General features: G+C 41.8%; 1 protein-coding gene across 1 annotated transcript in view; it reads left to right on the forward strand.

Moving 5' to 3' along the window:
- The window catches only part of CAPN3 (calpain 3), a 52,921-nt gene extending 30,151 nt beyond the window's left edge, over nt 1-22,770 (forward strand). The window contains exons 11-23 of the mRNA XM_015420065.1: nt 616-785; nt 1,120-1,131; nt 3,300-3,508; nt 7,646-7,682; nt 10,756-10,869; nt 11,852-11,929; nt 13,313-13,370; nt 13,637-13,701; nt 16,023-16,091; nt 17,833-17,911; nt 18,083-18,199; nt 20,514-20,572; nt 22,402-22,770. Of these exons, the coding sequence (XP_015275551.1) occupies nt 616-785; nt 1,120-1,131; nt 3,300-3,508; nt 7,646-7,682; nt 10,756-10,869; nt 11,852-11,929; nt 13,313-13,370; nt 13,637-13,701; nt 16,023-16,091; nt 17,833-17,911; nt 18,083-18,199; nt 20,514-20,572; nt 22,402-22,428 (1,094 nt within the window). The 3' untranslated portion in view covers nt 22,429-22,770. The remainder of the gene's footprint in view (nt 1-615; nt 786-1,119; nt 1,132-3,299; nt 3,509-7,645; nt 7,683-10,755; nt 10,870-11,851; nt 11,930-13,312; nt 13,371-13,636; nt 13,702-16,022; nt 16,092-17,832; nt 17,912-18,082; nt 18,200-20,513; nt 20,573-22,401) is intronic.
- Nucleotides 22,771-24,757: the final 1,987 nt, after the last annotated feature.

Consider the following 24,757-nt stretch of genomic DNA (forward strand, 5'->3'; position numbering starts at 1 on the left):
GGGTTGGAAGGGTCCAGCCCTTTGCTCCCTGAGAGTAGCCAACCAAAACAGGATGGGGGAGGGAAGGGGCGGGAAAGGGGCGAGACTAGGCAAGTGCAAATCCTGACTGAGTTCACCATTGGAATACCCCGACTCCAGCACTGAAGCAAAACAAAGAACTTGAAAAAAACAGAAAATGCGGGGTGGGAGGGAAGCGCATGGGATTCGGGCAAAACACAGACAGACCCCACGGCAACAAATGTGGAAACGATGCTTTGCCACGATTATTTATTACCGGGGGGGGGGGGGTTGAAACCGAGGCAACTATTTGTGCGGAATCAGCCTTAGAGGAGTTTCTTTCAATAAAATCAGGAAACTGAAAGGGACAGAGGATGCCTAATGTTCTAACACTAAGGATACCAGTGATAATTCTGGTAGAGGAGAACAGCTGTCAACAACATAGGTCTTCCACCTTGCTAGCAGAAATACCTAGCAATGCATAAATTATTACCTTTGAACTTTTCCTAAAATATTTCAAAGTGGATAGATAGTTGAGGAGGAATTCTCATAGAGACTGACAGTATAGATTTCAGAAAATTAAAATAATTTTATGGGTTGGGGTGTGTTTATTTGCAGATACATTTTGGACCAATCCCCAGTATCGTTTGAGACTCCTGGAAGAGGATGATGACCCAGAAGATAATGAAGTTGTGTGTAGTTTTCTAGTTGCTCTGATGCAGAAAAACAGGAGGAAAGAACGCAAGCTAGGAGCCAACCTTCTCACTATAGGCTTTGCCATCTATGAGGTACCACAGTTACTAAGCTACCATCTTATCCTACTCAATTGTCGCATGTCCATTATGGACAGCTGATAATACTGAACAGCTGTATGTAAAAGTGCACATTGTTGTTTTTGCTTTTAAACAAACATTTAATCAGGCATGAGACAGTTCAAAACCTTTTCCACATACGCAGTAAACATGTATATCGCCGATAGCTGAGAATAAAACTCAAGTACTGGTCCTGGAATAATTTCTTAATTAAGAAATAGAGTTTGTGGGTGATAATTGTAAATAAATGTGCAATAAGACATTCTCCACCTAATTTCTAATGATATTTCTGTCTTATTTTTGCTCCAAGGTACCCAAAGAGGTATGAACAGAATGAAGGCAGAAGAATTGATGCTTTGATGTAACATTCTCAGATATTTCTGCTTTTGTGCTTATCCATGTCAACCTTTTGGAATTTTCTGGTGGTTTTAATTTTTGTGATTCAGCATAAGTGCAAAACCTTGCCCATAACTTTGGCCATGTTTTAAAAACCTGAACAATTCCTGTGTATGGTGTCCCAAACCATGCATTTAGATATATGCAAAGAAGTAATATTTAATAGCACACATAAGAACACTGTGGCACTGATAATGAGCCATCTGTTTTAGGAAATGCCAGGTATGGGAGCCACCCGTAGAAAAATGCCCTCACAGTTGGACTGAAACTACTCAGAACCTGAAGAAACCTGAAGCTGTAGTGGTGGTGATTAATAACAATAACGACAACTTCATTTATATCCCACCATTCTCACTGAGACTGAAGGTGGATTACAAAACATGAAAAAAAATGTAAGCAGCAAAGATCTCTAACAAACAAAGCTACACAGTGAGATAGGATTGAAGAACTGGAAAAGTGCAAGCAAATAATTACAAATCACCTGAGGCAACAAAATAGACAATGCAGACAACAAAACTGTCTAAGGTTATGTTATGTATTAAGGTAGCCTCGCCAGTGTTAGCCTGGCCATGCGGTCAAACAGACCTTCGGGTCTAGGAACAATAGACTGGTAGGATCCTAACGCTCGCACGGATCCTGGTATGTACCAATGGGGACTAGGTAGTGTAAATAGAGCCTATCACAGGGAGTGGGGGTGTGTGTTTTGAGTGTGTGTGTGCACAGATAAAAGCCGGTCACCGACCGGCTAGTTTGTCTCTAATTTCCAGTGAGTTAATAAACTATAAACTGATCTCTATGCCACGTGTCCGAACTCAGTACTTTTTTTTTTAACCTTTTTTAACCTTAGACTTTATATCCCGCTCGAACCCCCTTTCTCAGGGGGTCTCAGAGCGGCTTACAGGCAGTGCTAATCACACAATTAATTCCTGACTAGGGCCACAAGGTTTGTAGGGGCAGGGTTACCTATCAGCACCCTTTGTGATGGTTGAGATGTTTCTTTTCAGGTTATATACTAAAGAATGGTCACAAAGGTAGCAGACATTGAACTGACATTGAATTGCGGGAAAAGGAAATGATTAATGTAATAAACATTTGAATATACAACAATATTGTCCATTATAGAATCAATCTCCTGTGCTGATCTGTTATACCATAGTTCTGATATAAAAATGCCCTTCTGAACATTTCTGTTTAGCACATTTTGCAAAATGATAGAAGAATGGATGCCTTCCTGATAGCCTCAGGCAGGCCATCCCAAAATATGGGAAGGAACCACCAGAAAGAATGTGTATGAACAGGCAGTTGCCAATTTTATCTGTTTGTAGGGCTGCACTTTCAGAAGTAGCCTGCGATACCTTTCCCACTAATGTAAAATATGGTGCAAGCTAGACAAGATGATTTTTTGCAAGTCACGTCTGGGTTCCCCCAACCTCTCACACCAAGAGCCATATGTCATGCTGCTGGGAATTCATTTCCCAAGTATGTGGGGCCCAGTTCAGATTGTGACTGCAGGGTGAAGGGGAAAGTAGCTTCAGCCTTCTCCCTGCAGTGTTTTTCTGATCCAAAAATGGCTGTGGAGGAGTGCTAATTTGCCCTTGGGGGGGGGGGGGGAGTTGTATCTATATACCAGGGTTTTTTTATTGTGATTTGTTTTGTTATTATTTCTGTAACCCAAACACAGATGATTATTAACATCTGAAGAAGATGTTATTTAAATTGGGTCTTCAGCCCAGTGTGGTGACTGTATACAAGTATTAGCACATAACTGTATTGCTTTGAAATTGTTTATTTGTTATAATTTAAAAGTCAGTTGTGCTTTATAAGCATATTATTTTATGTTTTTCAGCCAGAAGAGATACAGCATTAAAATATTAATATAAATCTATTGTGGCCCCCGCCTAGCAAAATTTAGTTGTAACTGTGACTCAATAGAAGATGTTAGTCCCTCACTGCTGACATCAACTGAATTGGGATGTTACTGTCCAGTCCAATAGAATTCAAAGTTGTCGAGGCAATTCTAAACCCTGTTTTATGTATCCATGCTGTCTGATGTTTCTGAAAATTGCTTTGCTGGCAATTACTTTTTATTTACAGATGCAGGGTGACAAGAAGCATTTACAGAAGGATTTCTTCCTCTACAATGCCTCTAAAGTCAAGTGCAAGTCATATATAAACATGCGAGAAGTTGCTGAACGCTTCCGGCTGCCTCCAAATGAATACGTCATCATCCCATCCACATATGAACCTCACCAAGAGGGGGAGTTCATCCTAAGAGTTTTCTCAGAAAAAAGGAGTCTTTCAGAGTAAGTGCTAGACTCTCTGTTTGGGTTCCATGGTTTGGGCACATTCAGAGCATTTCCCATCCATTATCTCAGTAATCGTTATAAAAATCCTCCATGTTTTTTGGGGGGAGGGATGAGGCTATAGTGAATTCATAAAAACATGAAGCTGCCTTTTACTGAGTCTACAATGACTGCCAGCAGCTCTCCAGGGCCTCAGACAGAGGTCTTTCACACCGCAAACTACTTTGGCCTTTTAACTGCATTTACTCCTTAAAGAAACCTGTTCTGAGCCCAGGAGAGTTGATTATCTTCTGTTCCAATGTATGTACCATTCTTGAACAAGATGATTGAATGAGTGGTCACTGGCCAACTTCAGGAATTCAAATAAATAAATAAATTAAATAACTAGAGATTTAGAGATTTGGCTTGGAAGGGACCTTCTTAATGTAAAGCAGGTATTCTGTCATTAAGCCATGACCTCTCCCCTGCTTACACCCAGCTAGTGATTTCATGGCAGAGGTGAGATCTCCACCAGGAACTCACTAGCTCAACATGCTATACCACCACTTAGCCTGCAGACAGTGGCCCCTTGATATACTCCCTGCCTATCATGCAGCGCATCTTGTAATGCACCTGGACCCATTTGTAAGAGGTATTATTTACATGCCTTTCAATGTATTTTCAGTTGCACTTTTTAAAAAATTTATTTCTTTAAAAAACAGGAAAAAAAGAACAAGGGGGGGGGAAACTAAAAATCCAGCAACTAAATAAGATTTTTTTAAAGGGGAAAAAAAGGATATACATAAGACAAGGCAAAACTATAACAGTGGTGGCAGATCTACACATTATTTTCTATAAACAGTTTCCAAATATCTAAAAATAAGCCCATATACAATTGTCATCTATATGCCATGCATTCAAAATATTGATAAAGTTCCAAGTGCCTCAATCCATTGATTTACTGGAGGTGGGCTTTTATCTTTCCAATCTTGTGGTATGAGCCTTTTAGCTATCGTAAGGGCATGGGGAGTCTATTTTAGCTGACCATCAGTTAGCGTCCAAGAGACAGGCAGTTTAAAAGTACATAAGAATCCTCAAAAATCAGTCACCATTCTAATACAGAACTGATATGAGTCAATTAATAAGCTGATCAGTGAGTTTGGAGCAATTTCCGGTCATCAAATTAATACTATCAAGTGAGTATCAATGGGGGTAGAACTAACTAAAGAGGACAAACATTTCATAACTGATATAACCAGGGTCCTGTGGCAAACTGAAAACATAAGATATATTCAGTAATTTTAAAAACTGAAAACAACCTCAAAAATTGAGCTAAATATAAATTATCTTAGTTAGGCCAAGTAGCGATTACAAAGATGAAAATTTTACCTATATATATATTGTTATCATGATGTTGCCATTGTCAGTTAAAAAAAACAATGTTGAAAGAGATCCAGCAAATATTTAATGGATTCATATGGAGCAATAGAAAACCAGAAATAGAAAAGCAAGGGCTCCCACGGACCTGGGGAAATGGTGGCCTTTGCTCACTGAATATTGAAATATACTGTCTGACATCTAGGCTCTCAGCCTTAAGTTAACTAATTGGTATAGAAGGGATAAAATGCAGATAGTATGGGAAATAGAGCAATATGGTCTTCTTTCATCATTAGATAGTTGGATTTAGGAAAATAAAAGACAAATGGTGGGTCAAGACTTAATATACATTACAAAGACTTTTCTTAAGGTATGGGATCAGTGTAAAAATAAGTTGGAGTTGTATGATTCTCCTTTTGTATACCAGTACTTAATCACTGTGAGTTTGTTGAGGTTTGGCAGACAGAAAGTTGAAACTGACTAGGATTGCTGATTTTGTTACCAACCAAGCTATTAAATCATTTGCAGAACTTCAACAAGAGGATGGTGAATCTCTCTTACCCTTTTTTCAGAACCTTCAGATAAGGAATTTTATACAAACTAGATTTCATTTAAAAATAACATTTTTGCCTGTTAGATCAGTTTGTACAATCGGGATTGTACAAATGCTTGGTAGTGACTATCTATGGTTTGCTAGCAAATTTGGAGCCTAAAAATACTAGTTACAGAAGCAGATGGGAAGGAGAACTCCATATGTGTATCTCTATGGAACCATGGCAAGAGGACATCATTAAGGCACCTGGTAATGTAGGTATTAGGGAGAATATGATGAAAATTATGTATAGATGGTACCTTGCACCTGATAGAACTGCAAAAATTTTCCCAAGAGAGTCAAAATTGGGCTGGCATTGCAGGCCAGAGGCTGGTACTATTTCATATTTGGTGGTGATTCAGGGATATTGGAGAAGTATATTTAAGTAAATAAATAGTATTTCAGTTTGTAAACTGGAGTGTAAACCTGGGATAGCAATGTTAAGTATCCTACCATGCAATCTTGAGAAATGGGGAAAGTATGCAATTAAAAATCTGATGGTAGTGGCAAGACAGCTTCTGGCACAGGCCTGGATATAGTCATCATTGCCAGGCATAGATGAATGGGCACACCAAGTTTGGCATGTGGCTCTAATGAACAAAAATAACAGTGAATAAGAAGGCCTGTGAAGGCAAAATTGGTTCTCAGGAACTGTTTGTTCAAATTTGGTCCTCATTTATTAAATACTGCAATAAATATTGACCAAAAGAGCAAGTAAAAGAAATAACTTTGAGATATATATGATTAATTGAATGTAATAAATGGCAGACTATGGAAGGCTTAGGCAAGTAGAGTATAAAGTTTAAATGGACATTTGTGGTGCTTTTTTCTGTATCTGTATCTTTATTTTAAATTTACTACATGGATTTTTCTACTAGGTTTTGTAACTATTTATTTTTCTTGAATTATATTGTTAAATAAATAAATTTAAGGAGGCTATGGTAAGAGTGCTCCTGAAGAAACCATCTTTAGATCCTACAGATCTAGCCAACTGCCACCCAGTATTGAATTTATCATTTCTGGGTAAGGTAGTTGAGAGAGCGGCAGCAGAACAGCTCCAGACTTTCCTGGATAACTCATTGGCTCTAGACCCATTCTAGTCCAGTTTGCACCCCAGCCATGGAACAGAGTCAGTACTGGTCGATCTCACAGACAGTCTGTGCAGACAGTTGGATCAAGGCAGGTCAGCGCTGCTGTTATTATTTGATTTGACAGCAGTGTTTGACACTGTCGACCATGAGTTGTTGACTCACTGCCTTGCCCGCGTTCAAATCCATGGGACAGCCTTGAAATGGCTTATCTAATTCCTTCAAGATCGGACACAAAAAACATCTGGCTATCCACAATTTAGAGCCAGGGTGTCCTCAGCTCTGGCTCCAACCTGGTGGAACTCTGTCTAGTGAGACCCGGGCCCTGTGGATCTGAGACAATTTCGCATGGCCTACAAGACAGAGATGTTCCACCAGGCTTATGGGTGAGGATTAATGATGGCTCATCTGTTTTGCCATCCCCCCTCCTCTTCCTCCCATTGGTGTTCAGTTTCATTGATTATATTTATGCTGTATTAGTTTTATGAGCACCAACTTGGTAGTTTGATAACTGTATAAGACAGTTCTGTAAGATGTTTTAAATTTTAATTGTTGTTACCTGCCCTGAGCCTTGCTATGCAGGGGAGCGTGGGCTATAAGTAAGTGGTGATGATGATGATATTTAAATGAAAAAACTTAACAGCTGAATGTGTTTTAATAGGATTTAATATCAGAGAAAGAAAACACAGAACTAACTAAATTATCTCTGCTACTTCCTTGCTTCATTGCCAATGTTTACCTATACAATTCCTGCAGTTTAATCAAACCTTCAATATGCTTTGGATTCTGCTTGCTTAGTTTTATGGCCAGGTTAAGCACTAGAGATTCTGGCCAGTCTGAGGAAGACCTCTCAGGGTCTGTTCTATGTGACAGAACTGTCAGTCCTGCGGACAGGTTTTTGTTTTTGTTTTAAAAAACACTATTTAACTCTAATGAGACTGTGAATAGATGCTAGAATACAAATGGAAGATGCTTAGAGCCAACAGGGGCTTCTCCTTTGAAATATGTTGTTATACTGTGCTAAGGTAAAAAGAAATTGACATGATCCCCCTTTTTTCTTTGTCTCCCACCCCTCTTTCTGCTATCCCACCAATCTTGTAGGGAAGTTGAAAACAAGATTGAAGCAGGACCCCTGTCTGTGAGTATACCCTAAACTCAGTTTATTATATTAAAGTCCTTTAGTTTTCTTTCTGAAGCCACATAAATGGGATATGTTTTGTTATTATTAGTTTGTTTAGGTGATTTCACACTGCAACTTTATTTTGGTGCTGAAAGATTCTTTTTTCATATTTATTTTCAAGCAGAATTGAAACAGCGGTTCCTTACAGTGCTTAATATTGTGCTATTTTCCCCATAAAAATCCTCGCCAGCAGATAAGATCCTATTAAAAGTCCATATGGAAGGAAGTGTCCCTTGTTCTGAATGGTAAATATGAGCCAGTGGCACTATTATAGTTTTTAAAGAACAAGTTACCCCTTTGCATTTCAGTCTGCCAGCAATTACAGTTTTAATATTACTAATTATTAATATTATTAATTAATTATCAGATTTATACCCCGCCCTCCCAGCCAAGGCCGACTCAGGGCAGCTTAATTAATTAATATATTTAAAATTACAGTTTTGTTGAAGTTAAGAGAATTAGTTGAATTGGATAAGATCTTCCTCTGTTAGAGGAAGATTCCTCACCTAGGAAGTCAGTGGGATTTATTTATTTATTTATTTATTAAATTTATACCCCGCCCTACCCCGCAAGCGGGCTCAGGACGGCTTACATTGTTGCTTAGGGTTGTCACCTGCAGGTTGGGAAATACCTGGACATTTTGGGGGTGGAGCCTGAGGAGGATGGAGTTTGGGGAGGGGAGGGATTTCGGTGGGTTATAATGCCATAGAGTCCATCTTCTAAACCAGCTATTTTCTCCAGGTAAACTGATCTGTGGTGTGTGGAGATCTGTTGTAATAGCAAAAGAACTCCAGTCATCACCTGGAGGCTGGCAGCACTATTGTTGCTTGCTCACCAGACCAGCATCCTTAGAGCAAATGCTGCACCATTATATTCAACAAATAGGCCCAAACCAGATTAGGATGGGCCATAAAGCATACTTCAATTTTATGTATTTGTTAATTAAATTGCCACTAGCAACTAATATTTATTAGGCACCAATCATGATCTCTGGATAACTATATTCAAATGACAAAACCAGAACAATAGTTCTGGGACCTTGTGCAGTTCCGCAGGGCCTGTAAGGAAGAGATGTTCCGCCAGGCCTATGGCTGAGGACGGCAACAGTTTTCCATGTCACCTGGCACTCCCATCCCTTTCCTCTCCCCCCACAGGGCAAGGCTACAATTTGGTTTATTTTCAGCACCTTCTGAAATTGTTCTGTATTTATTGTTTTAATTGTTTTAACTTGATCTGTAAATGTCTGTTAGCAGGGGTCGTTTCGTAGAAAAAGAGCTAGGGGAACTCATTAGCATAACTCATTAGCATATGCCACACCCCCTGACATCACCGGAAGTGTGTCATAAGGCCACACACCCCGCCCCCAATAGCCCCGGCCGCCGCCGCCGGCCTTGCAGCTCCACTGCCGAGCCCCATGAGGGGCCTGGCGGTGGACCTGCAAGGCTGGTGGGAGTGCAAGGAAGCCCTGCAAAGGCCCTCCCTGGCCCCAGGCAGGCAGGGGTGGGGAGAGGCAGGGAGGAAGCAACTTACCCTCCCTCTTCTCCTGCCTCCTCCTGGCTGAATGAGGGCCGGAGGCGGGGCGGCCAGAAGCAGGGGCGGGGCTTCGTCATGTGCCCCGCCCCCCGTACCTCACCCAGGGGAACTGCGATCCCCCGCGATCCCCCCCGAAATGACCTCTGTCTGTTAGAATTGTTATTCACCGCCCTGAGCCCTGTGCAAAGGAGAGGGTCATCTGTAAGTCAAATTTATAAATAAATAAACATAAACACAGCTTCTGAGTAAACAGGAGGGATTAAATATAATATAGGAAAGAGCAACATTACCTTCACTCTAACTCAGGACCTTTCAAGCTGTTTCTTTCTTTTAAAAAATGGAAGAGTACTCCAGAATTCGGGTCTTTTCAGATAAATATCAGTCACATCATGGTGTGTTTGTGTGCCTTTTGGGCTTTCTCTAACTTTTCTTTGATCTTTCCCAAACCTGCTTTGCTGTGAATTTTACAGCAAGGCCTTGATGGCTATCATGTGTGATTTCCCAGTCCCACCCACATAGAGGCCATTTTTGCTGTCCCTGTGGCTCCCATTTATCCCTTTTTAAAAAATATGAGCAACTGAATATCATTTTTAGCATTTGCAGCCACAGCAATGGAAAACTACAAAGAATCTGTCATATGGAAGACCCCCAAGGCTGCCTTGATTGGAGGCAGGCTATATCATTTAAGAAAGTTGAAAATGTTGAGATAGTTGTTAGTGACGTATACATGTATTGTCCCACTACCATTCTTAGTCAAATGGCTTTTTATAGAGGCAGTATGGTGGAGTGGTTAGAATGGCAGACTAACTGGGGTGACTTAGGTCCAGTTCCCTGCTCAATAAGAAGCTTGCTGAATGAGTTTGGGACAGTCACTTTCTCTTGGTCCAAACTACCTCACAGAGTTCTCATGGAGATAAAATGGAGGGAGTAGGGACCATATATTTAGCTCCTTGGAGAAAGGCTAGAACTAAAATATGATAAATGAGTTTATACACCAAAAGCAGCAATCATGACTATATTAATTTAAATCCAGTGAAAAAACTACTGGGTTGCATTGTCTCTAGACTTTGTTGCTACAATTTGTACTGAGGAATGGACTCACTTGGTACTTTTAACAAGTAATTAACATGAAGAGATCTATGTTGAGCCTAGCCTAGTCATCATTCTCAGTTTGTAACAACATTCTTTGCCGTTTGCATGTGTATAAGGTGGCACCTGCCTAAAAGGCATGAGACAAGAGCAAGAGTCCAGTAGCACCTTAAAGACTAACACAGTTTGAGTCGCAGTGACTCACCAAAACTCATACCCTGCCACAGATTTTGTTAGTATTTAAAGTGCTACTGGTCTCTTGCTCCTTTCTACTGCTATGGATAGGCTAACATGGCTCCCCAGCTTGAAAAGCATGAGAATTTGTACAACACATTTTCAAATACACTGTTCTCCTGATAAGCTCCACTCATGGATTTTTCTTCTTTTTCTCTACTTCTCCTTTCTCTAGCCTATCATCTTTGTCTCAGACAGAGCAAACAAAAATAAGGATCTGAAAGGTGGTGAAGGGCTTAAAAAAGACAAAGAAAAAGCAAGCGCAGACACGAAAAAGAAAAGCAATGAGGTTGTTGTATCAGTCAGCATGAGGAAATCTGTGTGTGTTTTAACTAGCATGTTGAAGTAGCACTCAGCTTCTACCCCTGCGCATAGCAAAGCATGCCACTTCTGCCATAATGCTTTGAAAATGAGTTCCATAGAAGAACAGAGAGGAAACAGTTAACTCAGAATTCAAACAAGAGATGGTAGCAACCTGGTCTCCAGTTCCCTGCTCTTTCCTTTAAAAATGTGCAGATATAATCTGATTTAACACAGAGAAATCTTTCTCCATCTTAATTTATTTATTACAACATTTATATCCCACCTTTCCTTGTGGTTCAAGATGACTTACAGTAATTCCTCTGAGCTCCCAGGTTTCATTTATAAGAAAAAGCAAATCTAGCCATTGTCATTACTGAGATAAATAGGCTAGATTTTTAAAAAATTAAAACTGGGAATTCAGAAGTAGTAGCAGATCATGGCTATAGATCATGTAGCACAATAGCAATTACCAGTTTCTTTAAAAGCCCTTGATGGCAGAGCAGAGGAAACATGGCAAGGCACATGGCAGCTGACAGAGGAAAGTGCACACAAAACTCCTGTGTGGACAATTTGTTACTAGTGCAGATGTCTCTAATTCACAAGTGGCAGAGGCAGGGAACCAGAAAATCCTCACTGTGTGGATGCAATATCGTCTTCTACATGCATGGAATCCTTATCATTGCATTGGAACTGGCTGTGACTGGGAGAAGGGCAAAGTTCATTTAAATCATTCTATAATGTTGCTACTATGTAGGTCTATCTTGTTCTCTTATGCCTGCCTATTATATAAACAAGCTGGGCAGACCCTCCTCTCCTTGTTAGACAAATATCGGTATTTATTCTGTCATCAAAATAGACACATTGAAATAAGCTGAAGACATAGCGGGTCAGCCTGAGACAATGAAAGAATGCCTGTAAATCGACACACTAACTTCTGTCATTTCAATAAATCTTTTTTGGTTTTGCAGCCCACTCCAGCAGATTCCACTAAGGACAGTGAAGAAGACAGACAGTTCCAAAACATTTTCCGGCAGATCGCAGGGGATGTGAGTATGCAGCTGTTTCTCTCTGTTGTCAGACTGACAGCAGTTAAATAAATAGCTCCTGTAAGGCAGTAAGCCAAGCCAGTCACAACACATCCAAAAGCTGGTTTTGAAGTCTCATCTGATCAGTGTTAAGAGGAAGCTTTTTGTTATGTTATCTAATTGAATAAACCAGAGGCTGTCTTCAAATTATACTGTATTTATTCCACTGAACAATAATGGTTACCTATGAACCAGCTCTGACTTTCAACTAGCTCTGCTTAATAGGAGTGTTTCAACTCAGTTCTAATAATACAAACTGTCCTTCTAAAACAAAGACATTTGTTATTGCACACAGTGACCTTCTGTTGCAAATCTGAGATGAAATTGCCTCTCTAAATACATTGTTCAGACTAAAGCAATCAGCACTGTTAATGTAGATTCAAAACAAACATATTAGTGAGGAAGCAAAATATAATGGCATATACTGGCATGTAACTAAATGTCAGTACACAGAGATCACATGGGATTTTCTCACATTCCTTTTCGTTCCAGCAGTCATTCCTGAGATCAGTCACAGGATCCATGCAGATGAGTAACTGCGTGGGTCAGTGGGCTAGAGTAAGGAGGACAACAGGATGGAATTGGACCCCTCTGCAGTGGAGCTGTGCTTGCAGAAGAGGAAGGGGGAGGAATTTTCCCCCCCTCAGCCACAGGGCCAGAGCCTCCAAGAGCTATTTCTCCATGCGGGTCCTGCAACCCTGGAAATGATCCCTCTGAGTGTCAGCAAGGGCTGCAGGAACAGAAAAGAACTCAGAAAAGCTCCATGCACAGAATGATTGGATGCCAGCCAGTTCTTTTTGTTTCTAGTAAAATGCCTCCAATGTGCTCTGGCTATTGATCTAAAACTTTTGAAACTTAGTTTCTTGAATGTGCCATTCATAATTTAGTGCTGTTTTGGAATATGAGAATTAATTTCATGCCATTAATAATCATCAAGTGACCTACTCTACAACCTTTGGGATTCCCTGAAGGTGCTGACTAGATGCATTGTGCATGTGATTCTCTGCAGGCCACATGTGCAGCCAGCTCCAATTCAAAATCTTTTAAAGTGATCACAGAATGAAACATAATGTGTAGTTCTACCCTATATAGTATCCTACCAGGGTTACTGCTTTCAGGCACTTTTGAGCTAAGGTGCCAGAGAGTGCAAGAGAATGTCCTTTGCAGACAGGCCTCTTGCACTAGATAGAGGATTTCAGGGCCCGTATTATGGGTTCCACAGTCATCTGAAGTCACATGCCACACTTTGCTGCCTGCCACAAATACACATATAAACTGAGCTAATAAAACTACTATTTTTGTGGGAAGTTACCATTTGTCACCCACTCTTCCTTTTCTTTACAGGACATGGAGATTAGTGCTGATGAACTGAGAAATGTCCTCAACAACGTTCTAAAAAAACGTAAGCTTAGCTCAGCTGTTGGCCCTACAATTCAACCTCTGAGGTCCAAGTTGCATGGTACAGAAGAGATCTTTGAATGTGGTTGTGATGCTTGGAGGGGAATTGTCAACCCCACCATGTACTCTGATAGGCAGTTTCATGTGTTCAATATGTTCAAGGTAATGGTGTTTCGGAATACATTAGGTGGGAAAGATACTGTTTACTTTCAACATTTAAAACGCAATATAAAATAATTTATGGTATTTAATTGTAATAACTTATTTTAGACAAGGAGCTGAAGACGGAAGGGTTTGCACTAGACTCCTGCCGCAGCATGATTGCCTTAATGGATGTATCCTTTTCAAATGACATGCAGCAATTTACCATCATTACTGGAAAAGGACTGAAAGTTAAAATGGCCCTGTAGCAAGCCAAGCTGAGCTGTCCTTCAGCACTACAAGCCAGTGCTACAGGGGTCAGGCAGGGCCACAGTACATGATATATCTGACATGTGCTGTGTCATGGGAACACAGCCCAATTCACAGGTCAGACATACACTGAGGAATTCTCCTTAAATAGCACTTGTTCACTTAGCGTTGCAGGTGGGAGAGAAGGAGCTTCTACACTACCACGCCACTTTTGGCAGCAGAAAGGGTCAAAGAGTAGGGCTTTTTGCCCTTTTTCTGTGGCTGTGCATGTCCTGAACATGTGGAACCAGAGAAAAGGGACAAAAAGCCCAGCTGCCACTCTTTCCACTAGCAAAAGCAGGGTGGGAGGCAAACCAGAAGCACCTTCTACCTCCCTTGCAGTGCTGAGTACTATTTGAGGTGAGTTTTCTCACTGTATGTCTGACTGAGTTGAGTCGTGCACCTCTAACCCATCGTGTGTTGTGCATATCATGTATTTTGACCCTCAGTTCAGCAGCACCAATAATAGACATAAGCTCACCCATTACTTCCTCATGCAAACCGGTGGCAGCGCAGGAGGAGACAATGGTTGAGCTGACAGTGATTATGACTGCTGCTGAGGTGTTAGCAGAATAGCTGGGGCTTGATTCTGCTTGTGCCTGGCTACCAGTGACCCTCTAGGGTATGGCCCACGGGGAAATTTCCCAGTAAGTTAAATGGCCAGTCCACCTCTAATCACAATACTATTCGTATTTCTAACCCCTGCTGCAATAAGAGCCACCACTTGCAGAATTAATATTTACACTACAGTCTGCCTTGTAAGACCCTGTAACGGTCTTACAAAATTGGCATAACATCATGGTTTGTGAAGATTTATGATTATCTACCTCCGCCTAAGCTTTCATATGCTGGTAATAAGGTGCTCTTAAATTAAAGCATGCCTATCTGCATTCTGAAATTAGTACATTACTTCCATAGGTCTTTTATCAGCTATAATATTATCATGTCAGACATGTTGTAGCCATGCTGTTTTCTCTCCCCCTCCCCTCTTTTAAAACATGGCAAGATAGGTGCTCTAGTATTATTCTACTGGATCCCTTGGTGAACCTAACATGAAACATGTGGGGATTATTAATTTAATAAATCCTTGCTGCCTTTTATTGCACCATTGGCAGTTTGCCTGCTTTTTACTTGGTGCTGGTACAGCCCTTCAGTTTTGTTTTAGGAATTTCCCCATGCCTCTATGGTCTTTAGCGTAGAGATTGGGGGAAATTCCTAGACCATCACCTTGAAATGACATCACCGTCCTCAAAATCTCCTGACAAAGGCATTGCTGGCAACCTGTTACATCACGAATCAGTTAACTGAGGCCCACTTATGCTACCTGTGGACCTCCCCTGCTGCTTGCCCATATGCCCCTTTCTTACCAACCACCTGTGCATCCTTCACCACTTTGCTGTCTGCATGCCCTTCCCACAATGGCACTGGGCAGTCTGGACAGCCAGGAGCATTACTCACATGCACAAGGGGGAAAGTCCGTGCAAGTAGCCATATAAAGAACAGAGGCTGAGCAAGGAAGCTTAGAGTACACAGTCCAAAAGTTGAGCACACGTTAAAAGGCTGAGAAGCCAAGCCGGAGAATACAAAAAAATCATGATTTTATTTGCTCAAGCTGAGGAAGAGGTGGGGCAGTCCAGATGAAGTTGTAAGCAAGCAAGCAAGGATAAGATTGGAGTTGAGAAAGGCAGAAGACTTGATGCAGGGAGGAGACATGCCCAGGAAGCGCTTTAATGGAAAGAAGCTTTAAAGATAAGGAAACCAGGAAGAAGAGAACTTTTAGAGTAAGCTCCTTAACCAGAAGTGCTTTGGATTATAGACCAAAAGGGTAGAAAACAACAAAAATGGTTTGGCAACAAATGAAGAATGGATGATGAATAGCATGTTGTCTAGTGTCTCAGCAAATTAACAACTAAGCAGGCATAACAATTTTTTTGTTCTGGAATAGGGTTGCTAATTCTGTGTTGGGAAATTTCTGGAGTCATGGGGTTGGGGCCCTGGGAAGGTGGGGTATGGGTGGAGTCCATCCTCCAAAGCAGCCATTTTTTTCTAGTCTGGGGATTCGTTGTAATTCCAGGAGACCTTCAGACCCCACCTGAAGGTTGGCAATGCGACTCTGGAAATAAATTCTCCCCCCCTCCCTTAATTGAACTCTGGCTTTACTTATTTAGTTTGATGAACTGTTTTGACTTAAATACTGATATCACAGACAGATGGTTCTGGGAAGATAAATCTTGATGAGTTTCGACATCTTTGGGACAAGATTAAAAGCTGGCAGGTATTCTGGAATTTTTGTGTGTTCTTTCTTTTAGTGAGAGCCTGGGGGGATTTTTTGTGTATGTCAGAGCTATCCAAGCATAGCATAACAGAGTAATTTCTCCTGTTCAGACTGAAGGCTTTCCCAAAAAGGAAGGTATTCAGCCAATCCAGAAAGCCTTAAGGGATGTGTTCACCCTTTCCTCCTGGAGGAGGGCATACCACAGGCACAGCAGGGCAGCAGTGGAAAATATCCTCCCTGAGATCCCAACAAACTGAACTTCTCTTAAAGCTGATTCATCAAGGAAGGTCCACTGTGCAAATCTCAACTGCTGGGTCACACAATAGTAACAGAAAGAGTGAGTCCTTCATATACTCAGGCCCCAAGCCATTTAAGGCTTTAAAGACCAAAATTGGGACCTTTTATTGGGCCCTTAAACTGGAAATCTGTGTAAATTACGTAATTCTGGCTTAATGTTATCTCTTCAGTGCACCCCAATAAGGACCCTAATTGCCACCTTTTGTACCAATTGCAGTCTGAAAAATCTTCAAGGGCAGCCCCATGCAGTAGTCACTTCTGGATGTTACCAGGGTATGTGTCACTATGACAAGATCAGGGGAGGTTTTGAGGAAAAGAAGTACCTAGCAAACAAACCTCAGTGTAGCCTTATCCAGAACTCGTCAAACTCCAGTTTCTGGATCAGCCTTTGTTTATCCTGATAATACTTCCACCCTGCTTCAAATTATCACACCCCCACCCCCACACATCATATGAAGAATTATACTGCTTGCCCCATGAATATTTGAAATTGGGCCTGCAAGTAAAAAAAAAAAAAGGACAGTTTTTAATAGGTATGGAAAGTAACAAGGAGCTCCCTACATAAATCACCGGGACCTATCAAATACTCCCCTTCATTTTTTACTCTTTAAAAGGGCATTTATCTGCCTAATTCAGGAGTGATTTTAGCTGTGGGGCATCAGGAGAAGCTGCCTGGGTGCTGTGCTGAGTGAGTCCCCAACCATCCCTCCCCCCCCCCAGGAAGAAAGAAGAAGACCCAGCAGCCCTCTTTTGGGGCTCAGTCAGACAGCTGACTACCATTACCACATACAGGTGCACCCTGAGGCTTGAGCACTGGCCAGCTCAGCAGTTGCCACATTTACCCTCTACATGGGCTCAGGCAGTGGCTGGCTCTATAGTAAATCACCCCTTTTCAGGCTCAGGCAGTGACTGACCACTGCCCCCTGTGCCCCCTCAGAGGCTTGAGCTAGGCAGCAACCAGTTCAGCAGCCACTATGCAAGCCCGTTTTCCTTGCCCCTTGCTTAAGCTTTGGGGGGCCAGGTGGGGAGAGGGGTGGCTGTGATTCTGGGGCCCCATCATGGGCTTTTGCCCATGGCCCCAGAATCACTGCCCCAGCCTAATTTTCCTTCCTGTCTACACCAGCCCAGGCCACATGGGATTTTGTCTGTAAGGCACTCTCTGACATCAGCTTTCTGAGGGGTCAGCAGGGGACTGCTGGAAGCAGAGGGAGGCAGGAAAGATCTGCTTCCACAAGCTCTATTTTGCTGTCATTTCATTGGATTCAAACCGGTATCATTAGGACATAATGTATGCATTTGAAGAAATATGTCAGGTTTTCATTATTTTCTGTAGGTACAGGGGATTTTGCTCCACGGAATTACACTGAGACAGGGTTTGTGGTATTTTTTGGAGCGGGAGGGTTTCAGTACCATCTCTGACATCATTATGACTTTTCTTTTCCAGAAAATTTTCAAACACTATGACATGGATCGTTCAGGGACCATTAACAGCTATGAGATGCGCAATGCCATTAAAGATGCAGGTACCATAGGGGTCTCATTGCCCTGTATTTGTTGGAAGGATCTTTCCCAAACAGTTTCCCTTGTTTCATCTAATATAGGTCTCCTGTAAAAGTATAGTATCTAAATAATGTTTCCTTTTCCCCTCTCCCAAGACATCCAAGGTGTTTCAAGCTGTATATTTTCCTTTTCAGGGTTTCAGCTGAATAATCAGCTTTATGACATCATTACTATGCGCTATGCTGACAGAAATATGAACATTGACTTTGACAGTTTTATCTGTTGCTTTGCGCGACTAGAGGGAATGTTCCGTAAGTCTGTATATTATACTTATTTATATCCCACCATTCGACACAAATGGCATCAAAACCAGTCAAAATCATACAAAATACCAATATATTGTCAATTAATATACAAAACTCAGCTCAAATACAGAATACCAAACCTCCCAGCCATTTTTCTCTCTCTCAAAGGCACATCTAAAAGAAAACTTGTTTTCACTTGCCTTCTAAAAGAAAGGAGTCATTTTTAACACCAAATTTCTTATGTTGTCTCCTGTCACAAGAATTTTTGAATACAAATTTAGGGAGAGTCTGTTTCCATGGAAGGCAGAGCACAGGACTTTTTTGTGGCAATACTCAATAGAAGAGAGTACTGGCACCTTTAGGAGGGGGCTTTCCCCAAGGTCTGATGGGGAATTAATGGAAATTGGCAAAGTCTTATATATAAGAACCAATAGATTTTTTGTTTTATTTTACAATAAAAGCACTGACAGAGCTACTACCACATGCACTGTTCCTCCCTCTAGCCCTGGAAGCTTAAAAGGGAACTTGGGTTTTTCAGACTTAAATTGAATCTTTGTTGGCTGCTATAGGTCTTTCGACTTTAATACCAATTAAACTCAAAACAACATGGGTCTTCTAGGGCTCATTTTGTAACACGGGAAGATAGTAGAAACTAGGGCTGCCAAGTGTGGGTGGGGGGCGGGTAAACACCCACTTTGGAGGCCCGATTTCTGTCACCGCGGAATCGGGCCCCGGGGGGAACTCTGTCCCCCGAAGTGCAGCATGGCTGCGTCACCTCTGGTGACGCAACCACGTCGACCACGTTGGGGGCGTGGCCCAGATCGTCGGAGGGAAAACTCTATGGTTTTCCCTCCGACGATCGGGGCCACGCCCTCAACGTGGTCGACGTCATGAGTCACTTCCGGTGATGTGCTGGCGGCGCGCACACGCATCCGGGGACAGCTACTTGGCAACCCTAGTAGAAAATCTTTCCATCAATTCACACGCAAAATCCTGCTATCAAAAGTCCTGCTATCAGTTGGATGGGTGTTTCCTTAAAATAACGAATAACATTTTTTTAACTAATCAGAAATCAAACTATTGTTTGATACTGTAGCTACAGGTCATAAAGCTACCCAATTCAGCAGCCATATTGTGTAAATTTTTGGTCCATTTTATGATTGATAAACATCACCTTATAGGCAAGTGATATTGCTACCTAGCCCAGGTTGAACACATACAGGAACTGAAGAGAAGAAACCTTTTGCCTGTACATTTGACTGCTTCACTCTTCTGGCCAAACTGAAATGTTCTAAGCTATTATGGATAAAATGAGACTCATCTTCTGCTTCACTCAGATAATTTCACAGAGTATATTCAGCATCTATTACCTCATCTATATGGATAATTTATTTGTGTGCACAGCTAAATATGACAACTATCAATCTCCCAAACCTACCTTTCAGATAATGGAACTTGTCACTGCTGAGATCTGTGGCTTAGATCCTGTTAATTGCAAGAAGCACTACATAAGTAGTACCTTTCTCCCCTCCCCCAATTCTGTTGCCATTATTTCTACATTGGCATTGCGCTTAATGGTTCAGTGGAACTTCAGAGACATCATGGGAGTCAAAGTAGAGGAGGGGGGCAGCAAAAAATTGCCCTTCCCTCTCTTCCACAAGCCAATGTTCTTCCTGTGCATGGAAAAAAGCTTAGGGTCCAAATCTATGCATTTCTAGTTTACACACTGCATTGCTCCAATGAGCGGTTAACCCCCATAATCCACTACCAGCTTCTGGAAATGTTGATGTTCTTGATATTGGGTTAATAGTAAAAAAAAAAAAAAAAAAAATTGACTTGGAAGCATAGAAGCTTCATGCAGTATCCCCGATCCTCCACATTTCCTGGTTAAGGGGGAAATGCTGTTCAAACAAATTACTCCAGTGGTGACAAAAGAATGAAATTTTACTTACAAAAATAGAAACACATCTTACATGGCATATTCATGTAACTTATTGTGAACAAAACTTCAGAAAGGTTAACTTGCTAAAGCTCCAAGCCCAGGGAAGAGAGAGAAGAAGAGAGGTCCTATATAAGATGAAAACAGATGGCCAAAGAGGCTCAACATCTAACTGATGAGAGGGTGGGACTGACTGCCAAGTGTAGCCAAGTGAGAGAATTCTCTTAACCCTTTCCCTCCCAGATCCTCTTGCATGCAGTGTTACAATATCCAACAACTGATACCTCACAGTACTTGGGACTGGTACTTGGCTTACCGTTCAGAATTATCTATATTTTATGTAGAGTGATTCTCCATATGCTTTTTTCCCCTCCTTCATAGGTGCATTTCATGCATTTGATAAAGATGGAGATGGTATTATTAAACTGAATGTCTTAGAGGTAAATACTTTTCTTTGACATGTTTCATCAGAAAAATCTGTTCAGATGTTTCTTTTCTTTAAAACAAGACTTAGAAATTGGTGGGAAGCAGGCCCCCACATTAACTGCACTGCAGGGAGGCCATGGGGCCATTGGATCTCCCAAGGGACTGCCTCCTTGGCAGCAGAGCTTATTGGGCCAGAGTCTGTGGGAAACCTGTGACAATGGAAGGGATTGCTGTCAAAGAAGGAATTCCTTGGCTCTTTGCTGCCACTGCAACCCAGATTTCCCTGTGAAATTGCATTCCTGGGTGACAAGGGATCCCCAGAACATCACGAGAAGGGATTTGGAGGTCTGCAGTGGAAGGAGGAAATGGGCAAAAATCAGCCTTCCCCTTCCATTAGTGGAAGTTTCCTTTGGATGCAATCCATCATCTGGGGCAGAGGAAACTGACAGTGAACTTCAGTCCCATACAAGTGAGCACCCCTATATATACATTTAATGAAAGTGCGTGAAGTGGCCCTCAAAAGTATTTATTTGAGCTGAAGGACAGAAAGGTTTGGTACAGATGACCAGTGTTCTCTCTAAGCTGAGTTAGTGTGAGCTAGCTCACAGTTTTTTAGCCTCCAGCTCACACATTTTTCTTAGCTCAGGAAGGAGGGCTCCAAAGCAAACTAATTTATGCAGTTGCCAAATCGCTCACTCACAACTTTAATGCCAGTAGCTCACAAAGTAGAATTTTTACAAGACTCCACAGTTTAGAGGGAGCGTTGCAGATGACTGATAACAGCATTCCTACTATGCGTTCCAGTATTTTCAAGTTCCAGTTTATAGATGAAATCTGTCTTACTGTAATCCTTTACTGAACAGTTATGTAATAGTCCCCAAATAACAAAAACCCTATTAAGTACAATTTTGGTTGAACACTGGCATTGCAGGCTAAATAAGAAGCTAAAGTTGAAAGTTAAGTTTGTGTTCACCTATGTTATTGTTTGTCACTCATTCAGAGCAGGATAGAAATGTGTGGAAATAAAGCAAATGGGGAAAAAATCCTTAAAGAAATCGGCAAAAAAAAAAAGGAGTCCGCTGTAGATTTGCAAGGAGAATCTGGATAAAGGTCACATGCCAAGGATACTTACAATAATTTAACACAATGTAGCTATCCTTTAACACCATGCACTGCTGTACTATTCTACTTACTTTCAGGATTGCAAAGCAGTAATTTGTCAATCCTTTCAGAACATGCTGATCCAGTTTAATGATTAGAACTCAGCACAGAGCTTCTGAGTTGGCTAAGATGAATATGTTAGTGCTTCATCTGTTAGTGCTTCTTCCACAATGAAAGGCAAGTCTTAGAAACTTAAGGTTGCCTTTTAGACAAGACATCCACTCCCATGAGCAATGCTCCCTCTAAACTGTGGAGTCTTGTGAGCAAAAATTCTGCTTTGTGAGCGACTGGCATTAAAGTTGTGAGTGAGCGATTTGGCAACTGCATAAATTAATTTGCTCTGGAGCCATCCTTCCTGAGCTAAGACAAAAATGTGTGAGCCGGAGGCTAAAAAACTGTGAGCTAGCTCACACTAAGTCAGCTTAGAGGGAACACTGCCCACGAGTATGGGAACAAGAGGGAAAAGAGACAATCAAGCCTGTTGTTTTTCATATATGGTGGTGGTGCAAAGTGCTGTTGAGTTGTGGCCAACTTATGGCGACCCCATAGGGTTACTTGAAAATAAACCCCACCAGATTCTTCAGGGCTTGTTTCCAGGTATTTTGGAAATTTCCATGCATAGCCCCACATTCTCCATTTGATCAATTTTTTTTTGTAACTTACTGCTTTTATCTCTTTCCAGTGGCTACAGCTCACCATGTATGCATAAAACCTCACCTGTCTCCCCACCACCATTTGCATGCTGATTTTGCCTGCTGGCCAACATTAATTTGCACAACTGGTGCATCTGAAAGCTACACAGGAAGGCAAGTGAAACTTGACAGCTATTTTAGACATAAGCAACGTCTTTCTTCCTCTATCAGATGACTGCCATTTGTCTGAAACAGATGTTCTTCCACATATTGTTAACTAATACCAGCACTATGGCATCTTCCAAATGGCAAGAGACACCCTTGAAATTTATGTGATGGTAAACACTTATCAATCTAGTGCTCCCTGGCAATGCTACCTCTAAGCTGTGGAGTCTTGTGAGCAAAAATTCTACTTTGTGAGCTACTAGCATTAAAGTTATGAGTGAGCGATTTGGCTACTGCATAAATTAGTTTACTCTGGAGCCATCCTTCCTGAGCTAAGACAAAAATGTGTGAGCCGGAGGCTAAAAAACTGTAAGCTAGCTCACACTAACTCAGTTTAGAGGGAACACTGCATCCCTGGCCATTTCTCCTACCTGACTTTCCCATGTAAGCATACCTACTATTTAATTTGAAAGCAGGTGTTTTTTGTTTTTTTAGTGTGAGATCATAAGAAGTCAGGAATATTGAACAAAGAATTACTGGAAAGCCATTCTAAATTTGTGATGTATCTTTTTTAAAAATAAATGCAGTACACTTGCATACCATGTGTTGTGCTGTCTGGACCTATTCATGTAATTCCCTTAGTACTCTGCAGCCATCTCTAGGCTTCGGGGGATTTGTATTCCTATGATCAAAACTGCTCACTATGAAGATGAACACACAAGGAACTTTGCCACTACACTATTCACCTCTAGTTCCAGATCATTTATGAATAAATAGTACCGTCCCCAAAATACCAATCCCTGTGGGATCCCACTGCTTCCTTCCCTGCATTGTAAGAACTGTCCATTGATTCCTACTCTTTGCTTCCTGTCATTTAACCAGTTTTTAATGCATAAGAGAGCCTGTCCTCTTATCCCATGACTGCTAACACAAAATTATTCAGGATGGTGAAAACCAAGGCTGACTGTGAAGAGCTCCAAGAGAATCTCCACAAACTGGGTGAGTGGGTGACAATGTGGCAAATGAAGTTCAGTGTTGGAAAGTGTAAGGTGATGCACTCTGGGACAAAAAAAATCCCAACTTCAAGTGTAGGCTGATGGGGTCGGAACGTGCTGAGACTAAGAGGGAAAAAGATCTTGGGTTGTAATGGATAGCTCAATGAACGTGTCAACCCAGTGTGCTGCAGGGTTAAAAAAGGCAAACTCTATGTTAGGGATTATTAGGAACGGGATTGAGAATAAAGCAGTCAATATTGTAATGTACCTGTATAGATTTATGGTGCAGCCTCATTTGGAATACTGTGCACAGTTCTGGTCACCAGATCTCAAAAAGAAGAGATTGGATTTATACCCCACCCCCCACTCAGAGTGGTTTACAATCTCCTTTCCCTTCCCCTCCTCACAACAAACATCCTGTGAAGTAGGTGGGGCCGAGAGAGCTCTTTCAAGAAATGCTTGTGAGAGAACAGTTTTGAAAGAACTTGTGACTGACCCAAGGTCACACCAGCAGCTGCATGTGGAGGTGTGGGGAATAAAACCTGGTTCTCCCAGATTAGAATCCACACTCTTAACTACTATACCAAACTGGCATTACAGAGCTGGAAAAAGTACAGAGGCTGCGGTCACACGCAACATTAGCCACGCAAGAGATACGGAAGACAAGCAGAGTTTCCGGTCGCGATCTCACCAGCACATCTGGGAAGTGTAGCGCTTCCGTGGCACAACTGGGGCTTCCTGCCGAAAAAGCGCAGCAGAAAAATTAGTACCTTGGAGGTACTAGTTTCCAGAAACTGCGGGGCAAGGGCGGGCGTCTGATCGCGTTTCCGGTGGCATCCGGCGCCCGCCCATGTCCCCTTGCGGAAAAGGTTTTTTTCCCCCCCAAGTCTCCGTGGATGCGCACACGCACCCAACGGAGCATGCGCATTCGTAGTGTACACAAAAAAAGAAAACCAGTTCGCCGCGCCGTGCGCTTCTTCATTGCGCGCAGGCGTGTGTTGTGATCGGCACCTCTCCCTACCCACGGAAACTCCACAGTACCTCCACAGAACCTCCACAGTAGGTCTGATCGCTTTACTGCATGTTAGTTTGCCCCGGGGCAAACAGCCACACTTCTCCTCTGCAGTTTCCTGCCCGTGTGACAGGGGCCAGAGGAGGGCAACCAAGATGATTAGGGGTTTGGAGTACTTTCCTGATTAGGAAAGGCTGAAAAGTGTGAGACTTTTCAGTTTAGAAAAAAGATGAC

This window comes from Gekko japonicus, unplaced genomic scaffold (genome assembly GCF_001447785.1).
Source record: "Gekko japonicus isolate JY-2015 unplaced genomic scaffold, Gekko_japonicus_V1.1 scaffold27, whole genome shotgun sequence".
NCBI classification, from domain to species: Eukaryota; Metazoa; Chordata; class Lepidosauria; order Squamata; family Gekkonidae; genus Gekko; species Gekko japonicus.